At 44.5% G+C, this 16820-nt stretch overlaps 2 protein-coding genes across 2 annotated transcripts; one reads left to right on the top strand and one right to left on the bottom strand.

Moving 5' to 3' along the window:
• Positions 1–326: 326 nt before the first annotated feature.
• On the top strand, positions 327–4754 carry LOC123185100 (nodulation receptor kinase). The gene is made up of 12 exons (XM_044597099.1): positions 327–540; positions 835–988; positions 1154–1225; positions 1313–1384; positions 1600–1668; positions 1758–1939; positions 2168–2388; positions 2835–2961; positions 3034–3102; positions 3301–3490; positions 3632–3764; positions 3950–4754. The coding sequence occupies exons 1-12, from the start codon at positions 438–440 to the stop codon at positions 4325–4327; spliced, it is 1770 nt and encodes a 589-aa protein (XP_044453034.1). The 5' UTR covers positions 327–437; the 3' UTR covers positions 4328–4754.
• Positions 4755–5244: 490 nt separating this feature from the next.
• On the bottom strand, positions 5245–12561 carry LOC123188215 (uncharacterized). The gene is made up of 6 exons (XM_044600253.1): positions 12196–12561; positions 10074–10131; positions 9327–9410; positions 9158–9196; positions 8195–9052; positions 5245–7832 (listed from the first exon to the last, which is right to left on the bottom strand). Exons 3-6 carry the CDS (start codon positions 9327–9329, stop codon positions 5814–5816), a joined length of 2919 nt encoding a protein of 972 aa, XP_044456188.1. The 5' UTR covers positions 9330–9410; positions 10074–10131; positions 12196–12561; the 3' UTR covers positions 5245–5813.
• Between the last annotated feature and the right edge of the window lie 4259 nt (positions 12562–16820).

The following is a 16820-nucleotide window of genomic DNA, read 5'->3' as shown; positions in this document are numbered from 1 at the left end:
TGGATGGATGCTCTTAGATGCCCTTACATATACAAAGAAAAGGCAAAACAACCCGTCAAGAAAAAAAAAGGCAAAACAAATAAACAAGGGACCGTCGTTCACGGTCAATCATGTACCGTAGCGTTGAGCTCCGAGAAGGATACAAGTCCTAAGAATATCCTCCGATGACGAGCTCAAACAGTGCCGCCCGCAGAGCGCAACAACAGAGCAAGCGCGCGGTCGCTGTCGACGGCCGCGTCACCCTTCCGACTGTGCCGCTGCCGAGCACCAGCAGACAAGCGGCGAAACTATACAAAACAAAGCGCCAACTAGCCGCCCGCCCACCCGCCCGCCCAGTGCTGACCCTTTCCACCACCCCCTCTCCCCCCTCGGCCGGCCGGCAGCGGCAGCACTCCCGTCGCCCGCCACGCCCGTATGGTCGCTGCCGGGCCCGAGATATGGTCGCTCGCTTCCCCCTCCTCCTCCTCCTCGTCTTCTCCGCGCAGCTCCTGATCACCTCCGCCGCCGCCGCCGCCGCGTCGCCCCATGGACTCACCCAAGGTATACGTATACCACAGCAGCACAGCCCCTGAACTATCGATCGATCACCGAACCAGGCCAGTTAGAATTTGGGGACAGGTTTTCAGTTCTTGGGCAGCTTGGTCGCCATGACTGCATAGTGTGGTCTTGCTGCTGGTCTGTTCGACCGATTGGCTGAATCGGTGTAAACTTCGGTGCCAAAGTACTCTGCATGTGATTGATGTGACAAGCACGCTTAATTTTGCTGTTCACTGCCAAATCCGATGCCTGTTTTTCTGACCTGATATGGACTTTCTTGCTGACCTTGTTGTGCAGTGGATGTGGCGAAGCGACTCAAGGAGGAGCTATGGGAAAGGAACCCAGGACATGAGATGCTCAAGTCATGGAATGGAGGAGACCCGTGCTCCCCATCTGCCTGGGAAGGCTTCTCTTGCCGATTACTAGATGGTAACCAGGTCGTAGCTAAGCTGTAAGTGCCCATGGGATAGTGATAATGTTCACACCCTGCTTTTTTTACTGGCATATATGTGCCTCTTTTTATTATTTTACCATATGAATTAAGACCCTAGAGACATTGAGTCTGAGAGGTGGTGTGCGGTTGCTACCAATCTGATATACGCTGGTGTCTGGACAGGAACTTTTCTTCTAAGGAACTACAAGGGCCAATTCCTGCCGTGATCGGGAACCTGACGGAGCTAACTGAGATGTATGCTTCAGTGTCTGTGTTTCTTTTTGAATGTTCAATGCCTTGTTCTAGAGATTTTCTATGTGTTCTTATTACTTGTGGGTGCAGTGATCTGCAGGGCAATAACTTCACCGGGTCTATTCCGGAATCTTTCTCTGCTCTCACTCACCTGCTGAAGCTGTAAGCGTGTTTGCCTTGTTCCACTTCTTACCATAAAATGTGATTGTCCAGAACAAACTCATCCTGGGTCTTACTGGTTGGATCCTAGGCATCACTCAAATTAAAATGTTATTATATAGACCCGTGCTTTCAGTTCTGATCATTCTGTTTGCATTCGATATGCTTGAATGCTTCTAATGTCAGTATGATCTAATCAAGCATGGTTGTTGATCCAGGTCAGTGAAGTGCAACCCCTTGTTGAGCAATCAGCTACCTGATGGCCTGTCTACCAACCTGGATTTCAGGTGAGATTTATGTTCTGATGTTCACCTTGATCTGGTCATTATTAACGGTGACATAATTCTGCTGAAATTGCTATATGAAAATCATAAAGCGATGGAGGCTGTGCTGCTGGAGAGCACAGTAGTCCACCTGGAGCTGCCAATCAGAGAACATTTGTTGTTAGCGGTCTTGCTGGAGGATCTTTGGCATGTACTTTTGCACTGGGATTGTTCTTCACTTGTTTCAACAAACGCGAACGACGCTCTCAGAAATCAGACTGTGCTTCTACAACAAGTATGTCCCCTGCTGCCACACACAGCTATTAGATATTGTGCACACCTGCCTGTGTAGTTAGCTCATGTTGCGCAACTCTTCATTGTGTGTGCATCACTGAGTTCATCTGTGCATGTGCATGGTATCAGAAACCTTTATTTTGCTGCTGTGTATATCTTGTTAGATTAGTGAAATGAGGAAAATATGGAACGAACAAATGAATGTGTTTCTTCATACTGGTCAATGCAGATCCTGTTTTCGAAGAACGCAGCATCCATATAACTACAAATCCTGCAGTACAACAGTTTTCCTACAAATCAATCCAGAGTGCAACAAATCATTTCAAGAAACTGATAGGAGGGGGTGGGTTTGGAGCTGTTTATCAAGGTACTCTAGCACATGGCCAACAAGTCGCAGTAAAAGTCCGCTCACCTGCATCGACTCAGGGAACACGCGAGTTTAACAATGAGGTAATGGCAGATTCTGCACACACCTCCATAAAGAAATCATGCCGGCAATAGGTTGCTCTTATTTTTTGATACAAAAAAAATATTGTTCAGGTTGCATAACACTCTTCTCGCCAGTGATTTTTCGTAATCTATGCAAGCAGCAACCCGCATAAGTCCGCTTCATGCTGTATGTCGCCTGAGTCGTGCATTGATGCCATTTCAGTTACTTAGTACGATTTGTATACCAGCCGTGAGGTTTTGCGGGCTTAGCGGCATGCCACTTGCATCCTTATAACCTGTAATTTGGCCAGCGCCCCTAACATAAATGCTCAATTGCTCCAGTTAGTTTGTTTATTCCAGTATCTTTGTACTAAAATAATCATTTTGCGCACGAAATTCACTGAATTTATCAATTGACACAGTTCGCGCACAAAGTTCCTCTAACGACTGAATTTGTCGATTGACAGTTACGGCTACTTTCTACTGTGTGGCATGACAACTTGGTCCCTCTAATTGGCTATTGCTGTGAAAAGGATCAACAGATTTTGGTTTATCCACTCATGTCCAATGGCTCGCTACAGGATCGCCTCTACGGTATAAAGCTTTGTGAAGATTTAGCTACTTTTCAACTTAAGATCCTTCTTTTCTGATTTTTGTTTCATTTAGGTGAGGCATCAAAACGAAAAGTTCTTGATTGGCCAACCAGAATATCAGTTTGCATTGGTGCTGCTAAAGGTTAGTAGTGTAGTTAATGTTTTTTTTAAGTTCTTGATATTATCTACAGTAGGATTTGAACTAATTGTTCTTATGTAATTTACGGCCACTAAATGCTACTTTATCTTCATTCTTCCTCTTCAAATATTTTGATATTGCAAAACTGCAAATGCTTCTTTTGAGTTATTACAACTTAACATAAATTTGTTTCTTGCTCAGGACTAGTATATCTTCACAATTTTGCTGGCCGCTGCATCATACACAGAGATGTTAAGTCTAGCAACATACTTCTGGATCAGAGCATGTGTGGTAAGGTTGCCGACTTTGGGTTTTCAAAGTATGCACCTCAAGAAGGCGACAGTGTTGCATCAATGGAAGTGAGAGGCACTGCTGGATACTTGGATCCTGAGTAAGTTTGTACATTGATTTCACCATGCGAAATATTGGTACAAATCTGTCTGTATTGATAGTAGTACTATTTTTGTGCACTGCATATTATGTATCCATTGCTTTACCATCTATCTGATTGCGAATACTCCATATCTTTTAGATACTATTCCACTCAGGTGTTATCGACCAAAAGTGACGTGTTCAGCTTCGGGGTGGTTCTCTTGGAAATCGTAACCGGAAGGGAGCCCCTCGATGTTCAGAGGCCTCGGAGCGAATGGAGCTTAGTCGAGTGGGTAAGTTTTCATTGCACACCATCACAAACCATGCATTTTTATCTACAGCTGCTGCTAGTTCTAGTTATACATTTCACGGTTGTTCCAGGAAAATCGAAAACAGTAACTTCAGTTTCATTATCAGAACTCTGAAGTGTCATCAGCTCATCCAATTTTACACCATGGACATGGTCACTGTTACACAGGCAAAGCCATACATACGGGACTTCAGGATCGAGGAGATCGTGGACCCTGGCATAAAGGGGCAGTACTGCTCGGAGGCCATGTGGAGGGTGCTGGAGGTGGCCACGGCGTGCACCGAGTCCTTCTCGACCTTCCGCCCGAGCATGGAGGACATCGCGCGGGAGCTGGAGGACGCGCTCATCATCGAGAACAACGCTTCCGAGTACATGCGGTCCATGGAGAGCACCGGCACCTTCGGCTCCAACCGCTACCTGTCCATCGACCGGAAGATGTTCGCGTCGGGCTCGGCCCGGATAGACCCGGCCAAGTTCGCGTCGGGCTCCGGCCGGATCGACGCCGGCAAAGGGCCTCTGCAGACCATGCCTTCGCTTCCGAGGTAGCAGCTCTGCCTCCGTTCGTAATATATGGTGGTCTCAGAAGGCCCATGGTCTCGTCTCATGGATGTGATGGTTGCTGAAGAAGACACAACCGGAGTTTGTTCCCGCAGATGGCATGAATGGCCGAAGGGAGAGGAGGCATGGAGAGGGGACACAGGCCATGCAGTTACCACGGCAGTTGCAGCGAGGGAAGTTTTCCCCTAGAGACAAAGCATGGGCAGTTTTGCCTGTAAAATTTGTATGTTGAATTCGATGCCTATATGTACCATGCGTGTGTGCAATGCAACTATTCTTTGGACTACTGTTGATGTATTCTTTGGCCAACTATAAGGCTAGGCAGCATAAGTTCATTATTTCGGGCATTAAAAAGTATAGAACATTTGGTGTATATCTGTTACCCTCCACTGAATTATACTATAAGGCATCCACACGTTTCATGATTTATTTATATACTCCCTCTGTTCACTTTTGTAAGTCATTTAAGACAACTGAAATTGAACTGTTTTAGGTGCTGTCTTAAATGTCTAAAACGTCTTACAAAAATGAACGGAGGGAGTACTTTTTTAGTCTTTGATCAAGAATTGGCCTTACGAAACATAGGTTTTGCGACATAGAAGCAGTGCCAAAATACTCCTTAATGTAGTTTTTCTCTAGAACTAGGACGCATCAATAATGGGATGTTTGAGTGTTTTTCTCCTCAGCCAACATTCAAAGCGCGGTTCCGCAACTAGTAAATGTTACAGAGCCACAATAGCCGGCTAAGCAAATCTAGCCCCACATACTGCCACTACCCACAACTAGTAAATGTTACAGAGCCACAATACCCGGCTAAGCAAATCTAGTCCCATATACTGTCACTACCTGCAACTCAAACTAAAAGAGCAAAAGCTACAGAAATTTGAACATTTGGAACACGGCACTAGCAAAAAAATAAATTAAACAAATATGCAATGAACATGTCTATTTTGCGTTCTCCTTTTTGAATTACGGGACAATGCAAGACTTCAAAGTTCAGCTAAGCTATGGTTCTTATATGGGCACACGATTACACAGTTTTCTAGAAACTCCACATAGTACAGGCAAAAAAAGGTAAAGAGTACAGGTATAACTCATCAGAAAAATCTCCACATAAATAAAACGAAGTAAAAGCTTCATGAGATGGCATCCTAACAACGAGGGCACGATTCTTGCACTCGCCATTTTCTTCATCTTTTTTCCCTTCACTTCTGGAATCAAAAGGAATGACGGCAAACATCCATCACATGTTAGTTCAGGCTCATATGTTTTTGACAAGAATCAAGCCCAAACATCCGGAAATGCACCGAACTATAGCTGAAATTCACAATTATCTGTATAAGCTTCCTCGATTCATCTCCTAACCCAAAACAGAAATTTGACAGATTGGCATCTGTGATCTTTTGCTTTCTAACCACAAGATCATGGAATTCTCTTAACCAGCAACAAATTCATTCTGTGAAGGTTGAACAATTCAACGCAATTGCTGCACATGTAGCTCCTTACTCGTTTTCATGCCATCTACAGAATGCCAGACAATTTCACGAGTTCCTTTATCAGTAGAGTTGTCTGCCCCAAACAATTCAAGAGTCCCTTTTTCACTGGAGTTATTTGAGGGGGCGCTGTGAAGTATTTGAAACTGATTATTACTCATGCGCCATTCATTGACAGCGATGGCTTGGTCACTAAAATGAGAACCACTCCCGACGCCATCAGAAGGAAATGGAACTGTAACATCAGTTGATCTTCGTGGTCGTCGGACAGGTCTGCTGCTCCTGCTAGAAGATGGGAAATTTCCCTCCCCACCTTTCTGCTTCCCCATGAAGCCACATGCAAGAGCTTCCAGAGCTCGGGATGTTGGTGGGCGGCTTCTGGTACTCTGCCTCCTCGAGTTGAAAGAAAGCTGCTCACTCAAGATTGCACTACCAGAGGTATTGATATCTGGAAGGCAGTCATCCGCCTCCTTGTTTTCTGAGGGATGCATAGGTATGTCCATGGTTATTGCATTATTGTCAGATGAAGGTTGGATATAACTTGTAGCCGACTCATAATCAGAAGGCATTTGAGGGATATTCAGATCAATAACATGCTTACGTTGAGCTTTTTCCTTGTAAACCACTTCAACATTAGGGGCCACATTGTGAAGCTGTCCGCAATATGTGTGATTGCTATTAGTGCCAAAGGTTATGTTGGTTGATGAGCTTGAAATTGTGCTCCATACAAAAGGGTTGGCCCCTGCACTTGCTTCATTTGCTTTAGGCACAGGTTGCAGTGGGGCGTCAGCTTGCTTCCCATAATGTCTTTTACTGACAGCAGTTCCTTTGCGACCAGTTCTTTCATTCTTGAAAGAAACTAACCTTCTTCTCTTTGGCATAGGTGCTAAGAAAACTTGAGGTTCAGGATTTACTCTTGGATCAAACTGAAAATTAATTTCAGTTGAAGAATTGGTAGCATGTATCCTCTGATTACCAACAGGAAGAACTGTTCCAGTGGAAGAGCAGACATTATTCATTGTGCCAACACATTGATCAACTGAAATGTGACCATTGACTCTGCCTGGAAAGGAAGAAATCTTATGAAGTGCATCAGCATCCATCTTATCACCAGTTGGGGGATTGTTTTTTCTCTCCTCGTCAACATAGCTTGCATCAGTTTTCCTCTCATCGGTATCCAGATCTTCATAAGTTTCAGAACTGTCTTCTGAATCTGAATGTTCTTCTGAGTTCACACTGACAGAATCGCCGGAATGTGGTGAAGAACTGTAGCCATGACCGGCATCTGTAGGTAGATTTCTTAGTGACCTTACCTTACATGGTTCTTCCCCTTTACCAAAACTAGTGTCCACCACAGTAAATTTCATAAGCTCAGGGGAACACCCTGGTTCACTGGGCCGGATATAGGAAGCAGGTTTCTTGTCAGCAAGTGTGCTTTTGTCAGGTTCAACATCATTGACCCATCCAATTGCAATCTTAACCTCACCTCCATTATTATCACCTTGGACTCCAAAATCAAGCAGCCTTGGTTCAGATGCAACTTTTCTCAAGACATCGCTGACAGAATCAAAGTAATGATTTCCTTTGACGAGTTTCTTTCTGGAAAATTTCTTTACACCTGGAATGAGGAAGACTAAGGCCTGCTTACCGACTAGTGAGGAATCTTTCGGCTGCTCGGAGTGCCACCCTCTTGCAAGTAAGCGAGGCCAGACAGCTTCCCAAAATAGATCATTAGATTTCGCCTTGCTTAGTCTGAAATCACCAGTCAAATATTTTATGATATCTCCAGACGAAAGCGATGAGCAAGCCTTGCCAATAGGTATTTCTGCACGGCCCGAAATAGCATGGTTTCTACTAGGATCTAATGCAAATCCAGTCAAGTCATACTTTCCTTTGCCAATTCCAACTGCTTCTACAAGAACCTGTGCACCAACTGTGGACTTTAAGCATAAAATAAACTGCTCAAAGTCAGATGTCCCCTCATTGAATGTCTTGAAGACCTGCAGATGGTAATATATAATTGTCAGCCTCTCGAAAAAACTAGCAGGAGCATAAACTGGTATAGGTGAACATCAATGCAAAGACATGCTATGCGAAAATGCAGGAGCATCCTACAGAAAATAAGTAAGACGACGACAACAGCAACATAATTAAATAGAGGTGAACAAGTATACAAAATTCCAGGACTTTTCAAAAGCAGAAGAGATATGATTGTAATGATCATACCAGGGAAAAATATTGTGGCTGTGCTAATGAAAGGAAGCCCATCCCAAAACATCGGCTTTCCATGTGCCAATGATTCAAAGGATCTAATAGAGTAAAAGAATAGGAACAAAAAGGAGGAAATTAAAGTTCAACACACCTCGAGCAAAGGATCTTGAACTTCCCTTGCTACGCCAGCAAGCAAACGTGACAACAGTTCCTGCTGTCTGGAACCAGAGAATATACGCAACCCAAGTATACATCTCCTGCTTCTTACTTTTCTACATGCAGACCATCGTTTATATGCTTCAGACTTAAAAAATTCTCCATAGTAGTAGGATAGAACTTCTCCCATTGTCTTGCTCTTTATAAATTTCGTCACCTGAACAAGATTTTTGCCAAAAATGTAGAGACCAAGAAGTAAAGTCTGTTCCTCTTCAACAGACCAGAAGTATCTTGGCATTCCAGGCAATGGAATATAATCACTGACTTCCCTCTTTACACAAGAACAGCTTAAAACTTCGCTTTTCGGCAAGCAGTACATGTCTTGCCCAGCAGATTTTGGGAATTTCTCACCATGATCATCATATTCAACTTTACAGCGCAGACAATCTGGATAAATGCTGTGTTGAGGTAAACTTCTTGGGATAATTGCACTGATGTGGCTGTTATGATCATCTTCTGAATCACACAAAGTGTGTCCTGAAAATTCCCTCCATTCTCCTTTAACATGAGTGCTTGTATTTGGGGTCCATGTGACTGGAATAGTTAATCCAACTACCACAGGATACTCAAAACCGAACATTCTGCTACCATCAACTGGCAAAGACCTTAATTTCATGCGTTCCTCTTCTGTTGCTAGATTTGGAACTTCCACCTGGTACTCATCCCCTACACGAGGGTATACTCGTGTATCTTCATTGACTTCCTCTGGACATATGGGTTCTAGAAAATGCGGCTGGTCAACAAGCATCTCTTCAGGATTCCCTTCGTTATCCTTGATTTGAATAGGACCCATCTGCACACACAAAAGAAAAAGAAAAACGGAGGTATGAGATTGGGATCAATGATATGTAAACACATAGCTCTGATATAATATATATACATGAATAAACAGATTTACCAGATATTCTTCTCCGTTCTTGATTTCAAGATAATCCATCTGTAACATAGCAAAGGACAGAGAGCATATTAGTCCATGTTTTGTCAACTTTCATCTGAACAGCAGAACATAAACCTAGGATAAATCTGCAATATACTTTGCATGCAGATAAGAAGGGAAATACTCTTACCATGAAAGTTGGTGGATATAAAATTGGCTTTAGCCAGACCAAAAATTTCAAAGGACAACTTGTGCCTTAGTATTCACAGATATACTGCACAAAAGAAGCATATAGCAGTTAAGGTGTCTGTTGGAACATAGTGAATCAAGTACTACTAGAACTATCGAGAAACTTATTTACTAACAGTACAAAATATGGCAACGAAAGTAGCTGTTCAAACAAATAAAGATAACAGTAACAACTATGTACCTAGCTAGGAGCCTAGAAGGAAAACTACTTTGATATAAGTATCAATTGATTTCAACTAGTTTCCTGAGATAAATGAGGCGTAGGTGAGTTTGGACCAGGACCATCCCCAAGACCTGACTAAAACTTAGTAGCTGATAACAGCATAGCTCAAAACACGAAGTGCGGAACATACAGAGAATAGAATAATAAACACATGAGTGCTTTAGGGTGTGTATGCTCACATGTGGGAAAAAGCACTTGTACATTTCCAAATTTGAGTAAAAAAACATACGCGCACATTGTACGAGTATATGTCTACCAGGCTATAGCAAATAATTGAGTCAAAATATGTATATTTCTGAGCTGTATGAGAAATGTACGAGCATAGTTGATACATTAGTCATTTATCTCTTTGCATTTTTGTACAGATAATAAACTGCCATATTCTAGCACAAGGTTTTGCTAGCACACATATTTTTGCACAATTTAGAGATATTTTCTTCACAATTTGTGAAAACATGGGAGTACCTTTTTCAAGCTAATAGAAGAGGATGCACATGGGCGCCGAAGATCCTAACTCAGAAAGCTACAATTGAAGGAATACAGTAAGAATGAGTTATTGCATGAACCAGGTGATATTGTGTAATATGCCAAAGACATTGATTAAAGTCTTAACAGATCATCCTTTTGCATTTGTAAGAAAAAGAATTGGACAAGGAAACATGGGCCAAGAACAAACAAGTGTTTATAACACTGATATCTCACGGCTCTAGAAAATCCTGTAGAATGTTTCCATGACAGTTGGGGTTCTAGTCCAACAAATCATCCCATATATATGGAATACTAGCTTAGCAAGTGGTATTACTCCATACACAGCAAATAAATTCACAATAAACTGAATGGATCATTGCTCACGAGGATGTTGACAGGGGATCTCTGGCTGGAGAAGGCCACATGGGAGATCAGAAAAGGTTGCATCAGAATGAGGGGGCAGGGGGGAATGCTCGCCAAGCCGGGGTACCAGATCTGGTGAACAGTAGAAACGAAGTATGTAACTCACAACACATATGCTAACACATAACTCAGTTACCTTTTCTACTGGAGTTTTGGTTAAAATGTTTGTCTTGGGGACCTCTTGAATAACAACCTACATCTAAAAGTGTTCTTATCATTGAAACTGGCTGCAGGGCAGCCATCTGCTAGTGCCATGTTGAACTATAGCAACATCAGCTGCCAACTGCAGAACTACAAGTGGCCAAGCAGATCATTCCTCCCATATTTAAACTGTAACTTTGTGGGCACTAGCTAACCTACATCTAAACAGGAAAAGAAAAGTAACTCACGGTGCCTAAAACCTACAGATGGTAAATTTGTTAGCTTGTTGTTTCATATGCAATGCATAGAAAATTCAGGAGTTTGTTGCAGCCTAAAAAAGTGACATTAGTTTCTAGAACCGATTGAATCGAGTACTACTATAATTGTTCATAAAATAAGAAGTTATAACTCCCAAGCTAGCAAGAAGGCAAACTATCCCAGTACAAGTATCAATGGATTCAACCATTTTTTTCTGACTGGAATATGGCCCAGGAAACAACATTTAGGCATGAGTCTGGACCACCTAAGATCTGACTAAAACTTAGCAGCTGATAACAGCATAGCTGAAACACTCATATACGGAAGTACCGAACATAGAGAGAATAGAAGCCACAGTTTACGGAACAGAAGTCACAATGATCATTGCACGGACAAGGCAACAGGTATTACGTCAAACACACCATGTAAAAAATTCGTATTAGAACATTGCTTTGGATTTCAGTGCATGGTTCTAAAAAATCCTGGGGATTGAGCCCACAATTGAGGCTCCAACAAACCATACAACAATTTAGGCTCCAACAATATAGAGTACTGGGTTAATATCAATTGGTAGCCTCTTCTGTAGATATTGCTCCTGGCAGTTGTTTGTACCTACGGTGTCTGAATGTCTAATTTACCATTATTAACATGCATAGTTTTGAATTACACATTTGCTAGGAAATGGATAAAAACTTCCCCAAAATGAGCAGTAAGGACGACCAGAGTTTAAAAGTCCAGCAAACATAATATGTGCAAAAGCATAAACTACTTCCGCATTCAAACATTTCTTACTCTAAAATCCAAATCTAGGCGGTATTACTACGACGAATCAAACCCCCAAAAAAGTAATTTTTCAACAACCACGGCTGCATTTTGCAGTCACTTCGCTCACCACCATTTTTACTAACACTTGACAGAAATTACAGGATATGGTCGATCCACACTCATCAGCACCCAAAAATAAAGGGGGGGCGAGGGAGAAAAAAGTGCACCCGCAATTTGGGTTCAAAGTCATACACGGTCAACTGAGATCGATCTCGCGCGCCGAAAAACAGAAGACATAATATCCAGCCATGGGTGGGTGGATCGGATTAGTACAGCACCACGCAGCTAACAAATCTCCGTGTTACCAACTGACGAGGAGATAAACGAAAAGGATTTGGATTCGATTGCACGCACGCACGCAGGCAGCAACGAAAAGATCCATCGAACCGTGGGTGTATGGATGGATGGATGGATCGGGTAAGCACAGTGTCACGCAGCTGACAATCCGTCGGACGAAGTTAGGCGCGCTTACCAAGAAGAGTGGCCAATCTCACGGCTGGGGTGGATCTTCACTGCACGCCACGCCTCGCCAGCCCACACTCCTCCGGCGGAGAGCAGGAGGACGACGAGGCGGCTGCGAGCCGTGAGCTCCTGCGAGGCGGCGAGCGTGGCTGGGTGGAATGGAAGGAGTGGGAGAATGGAGGCGCTGGCGCTGGCGTTGGCGAGGACGACGGTGTGAGAGGGGTGCGTGCGTTGTTGAGACCAACGGAGGATGCAGGGGTAGAGCCGTACAGGTGGCCTAAGCCGGGCCCGGACCGGGCCGGGCCGGGCTGACCGGAGGCGGAGGCGCTCCCGTCGGCCGTGCGTGTACGGGTCGCACACAGCTTCGGCCGGATTCGTGCAGTGTGTGTGCTGGTGCCTTGCGATGGATAGCTGACGATGATTTTGCGCTCTTGATGATGATGAGGTGGAAACTTTGCCACTTCCGAAATTGGAGAAATGTCGTTTCTCCAATACGACTGCTTTTTTTCCTCGGGCTTGTTGCGTCTTTTTCCAGCGTGACACCAAATACGAGAGCTTGAAAGGCAAAAGTTACAGGACCTGAATCAGAAATATTATGCACCATCATGATCCAGCTGTTACCACGCTCCTTTTTTTTGTTTATTTATACAAGCTATTAGCTGTTACCACGCTCTTGCCCGTGGATTTTGTGGCATCGATTTAGAGATGTGTGCATTTTGGGTTGTTGCGTAAGTGTCTGAAATAGTTAAGCAAAGGTTAGGATGGGTCTATAGATTCCTAATCACTCTACTCGCCGTTACGAACCTAGTAGGCCCTTAAAATAGGGATGGGACATCTATTTACGCAATGTTGTCCCCATTTTCTATTCCGTCAATATATGTGAGAAAACGACAAACAAAAAGCGCATGCTTAAAATTTATCGATGATATCTTGCAACAAAAATCCCCGTCAAAAATATATATTGCAATAGAAATACCAAAAACATATCCGAAGAGCCACATCTTTTTTGCAACAAAACCGAACACACTCAATGCCGTCCATTTTAGATCGTGTGACTCGCATTGTTCGTGGTTGGTTTCGTTCGCGGGCGAGGCGTGCGGGCATCGTGGGTAGTGGGCCGTTCGAGTGTGCTTAGACGTTTTCTTCTAGCCGTTTACTCTATGACCGGTGGGCCACAGCGAAGCACCGCACCGGGAACCAACTGTCGCGAGCCGTATCGTTGCATTTAGTTCCACCTGACATCTTCAATTTCAGAGGTGCGCTTGTTCGAGTTTTGGAAACCACGTATCACTTCCCCCACTTCTCTCTCGTTCTCCTCTTCTCGACGAGCGATTGAATCGGCGATTATCTTCTCGGCGGATCGTCGGTGAGCCCACATTCTGAATACTTGCCGCCGTTGTTGAGGAGGGAGGGCACACAGGTGCTCATGGGCGGCGGGATCCGTGCATTTGCAATTTTTTTGTTTGATGGTTGTAGTAAGATATTACTTATAGGATGCTGGAGTACTCGCCCCATGGGGGATTTGGCACGTTAGAATGTCCTCCGCGTCGTCCTTTTGCCTGTGCCTCACACCGCTAGCTCCATCGCGCTCTCCCGACCGTCTGATCTCCATGATCGCCCCAAACCCGGCTAGTTTTCCTCGGGGGTCTATGGCGTGTGGTTGCAGGCGCGCCCGAGCAACTATTTGTGGTGGTTTTTTCGCGCCCGTGTGCGCCCTCTCGCACGATGCTCCATGCGCAACGAGTGAGGCTGTGTTGCCCTGTCAACATCCACATGCATCGGGTGGACCCGGTTGGAGTGCCAGCTGCCGGGTGAGGGTGCCCGCATGCGTCTAGTGAGGCCAAGTTGGCCTGTCAGGGTCGTTCTCCTCGCGTCGGCCGGGATGTTTCACTCGCGACAGCCGGGAACATGTGCGTCGGCTCGGCGCGTGAGTGTCATTTGCGCCCGGCCTAGTTGGGTAACCTATTACGTTCACGTCCGGCTTGGCATGCTGCAAAGCGGGTGATGAGTGTTTTTTATCCTCATCACATCATTGTATAAACTAGTTTATCGTATAAAATCTGATATATTTCCTTCGATATTGCCACTAATGACTAATGAATGCATGAGATTGTGAAATCCTCTCTTTATTTTTTCGCGAGAAAAGAAGCTATACATGGATAAAAATCATCACTTATATGGGAAGAAGCAAAATGGAGAAAGAAGAGAAAAATTGGGAGGTGCACCAGAGGAAATAGAGTGCAAGATGACATTTGGTACCAGCACATGCGCACGTACCAAGTGCCCACGACACCGTGGCGTCCAGCACTCCAACTTCTATAAAGGGCTATGTACTAGCATCATGAAAGAGCATCGCCAGAAACCTCCATCTCCGCACCAGAAGCCATTCACGAACCCTAGCTGCCACCATTTCCCATCTCATCTCCATAGTCACCACCATCTTCACCACCGCAGCAATCCACCTCCAAGCTAGCCATACTTGTAATTGGTGGCCTGCAAGTGCACATGGTTTAGTTGTAGTCTTTTCGAAGTGAGGGTATCGATCCCACATGGAGCATAGGAATCAATTGTTTCCTCTTGTAGTGAATTATGGATTTACACCTACAAGTAATTGTAGACTCCAGGCAAAGTGGGCGCAAATAAATAATTGTCTTGGTGAAAAGCGAACTGAAAGTAAATAACATAAAAAGTAATAAAAACAACAACAAGGGTAACAAGTGGAACTAACAGAGGAGTAAGGCGTTCTCAAGAAGTCTGGAATTCCCATTGGTATGCTTCTAACGCAACCTATGCATCTACATAATATAGGCTTTTACTATCATCTCGAATTACCTTCACGTCCTAACCTTTACTACAAAAGTGATATATTTCATGGCCTTTCGGCGGTAATGATGAGTGAGGCCCCTTCACTGTCACGACCCAGTCCCGAGAGGGATCCCGAATCTTTGTGCTTTATGTGCCAGTCCCTGGGTCGATTGCTGGCACGCATAGTTGACGATGAAATACCAAGAAATAACACATGTCATAGTATTACATCGCAGATCCAGACTTTAACACAGTACATACCTGCTAGCTCATGGGCTAGCTTACAATACAATCATGCAGTGGAAATAATATTCTAGTCTTGTGATGCCCGTCCACACACAGGCAGCAGTTGAGTATAGCATCATAACCCTACTTCGTACCTCTTCTGTGATACGGAAAATCCTGCAACATAATATATTGCAGCCACAAGGGTCAATACATCAAATGTATTGGCAAATCACAAACTTTGAAGTAGCAACCCTATGGATGTTCAACCAGCCAAGCGAAGTGTGGTCGTTTTATTTTTTGAAAACTTATTCTTCTAGCCTCTACTTACTAGTCTTCTAGCCTCTACTTACTAGTCAAGGTATTTCAACCATAATTGCCTAATGAACAACGTAGGTCTTATCCAATTAGTTTACCATGAGAGCCCCTCAGGATCATGGTTTCTCAAACAATGCCACGAGAGCCCCTCGGGGTCGTGGTTAATAAACACTGCCATGAGAGCCCCTCGGGATCATGGTAACAAACATTTCCACAAGAGCCCCTTAGGATCATGGTTAACAAACATTTCCACGAGAGCCCTCAGGATTGTGGTTAACAGACGTTGTCATGAGAGCCCTTCAGGATCATGGTTAAACAAACACTTCCACGAGAGCCCCTCGGGATCATGGTTAACAAACAGTACCATGAGAGCCCCTCGGGATGATGGTTACTCAATCACAACATGGTCAGACATTCTTGTCCAAGATTCACACAAAACTGAACAACCAAGGTAATGTAAGTTTCAACAAGATGTGGCTATCTTGTTCTCGTTTCAACTTCATAAAGTAAAAGCAAGGTAGAGCAAGTTCAAGAGTGCAACTTTCCTGGTAATCGTTGATGTTCTTCATATAAACAATCTTGGTAATTGTTGAATTTCTTCACACACACACACACACAATCTTGATAAAGCTACTCTTGTTGGAGAACACAGTATTTCAAAAAATTCCTACGATCACGCAAGATCTATCAAGGAGATGCATAGCAACAAGAGGGGAGAGTGTGTCTATGTACCCTCGTAAACCGAAAGCGGAAGCGTTAAGTAACGCGGTTGATGTAGTCGAACGTCTTCGCGATCCAACCGATCAAGTACCAAATGCATGGCACCTCGGTGATCTGCACACGTTCAGCTCGGTGACGTCCCTCATGCTCTTGATCCAGCTGAGGCCGAGGGTGAGTTCCGTTAGCACGATGGCGTGTTGACGGTGATGATGAAGTTACCGACGCAGGGCTTCACCTAAGCACTACGACAATATGACCGAGGTGGAAAACTGTGGAGGGGGCACCGCACACGGCTAAAGATCAACTTGTGTGTCTATGGGGTGCCCCCTCCCCCGTATATAAAGGAGGGGAGGAGGGGGGCGGCCGGCCACAAGGGGTGTGCCCAAGGGGGGGAATCCTACTCCTAGTAGGAGTAGGTTCCTCCCTTTTCTAGTCCAACTAGGAGAAGAAGGAAGGAGAGGGAGAGGGAAAGAGGGGCCGCGCCCCCTCCCCTTATCCTATTCGGACTCCCCTTGGGGGGAGCGTGTGCCACCTCCTAGCTATGGCCCTCTCTCTCCCCTAAGGCCC

The sequence above is a fragment of the Triticum aestivum genome, chromosome 2A (genome assembly GCF_018294505.1).
Source record: "Triticum aestivum cultivar Chinese Spring chromosome 2A, IWGSC CS RefSeq v2.1, whole genome shotgun sequence".
NCBI classification, from domain to species: Eukaryota; Viridiplantae; Streptophyta; class Magnoliopsida; order Poales; family Poaceae; genus Triticum; species Triticum aestivum.
Note: the sequence above shows the minus strand (reverse complement) of the source record. Positions and strands in the feature narration are given on the sequence as shown.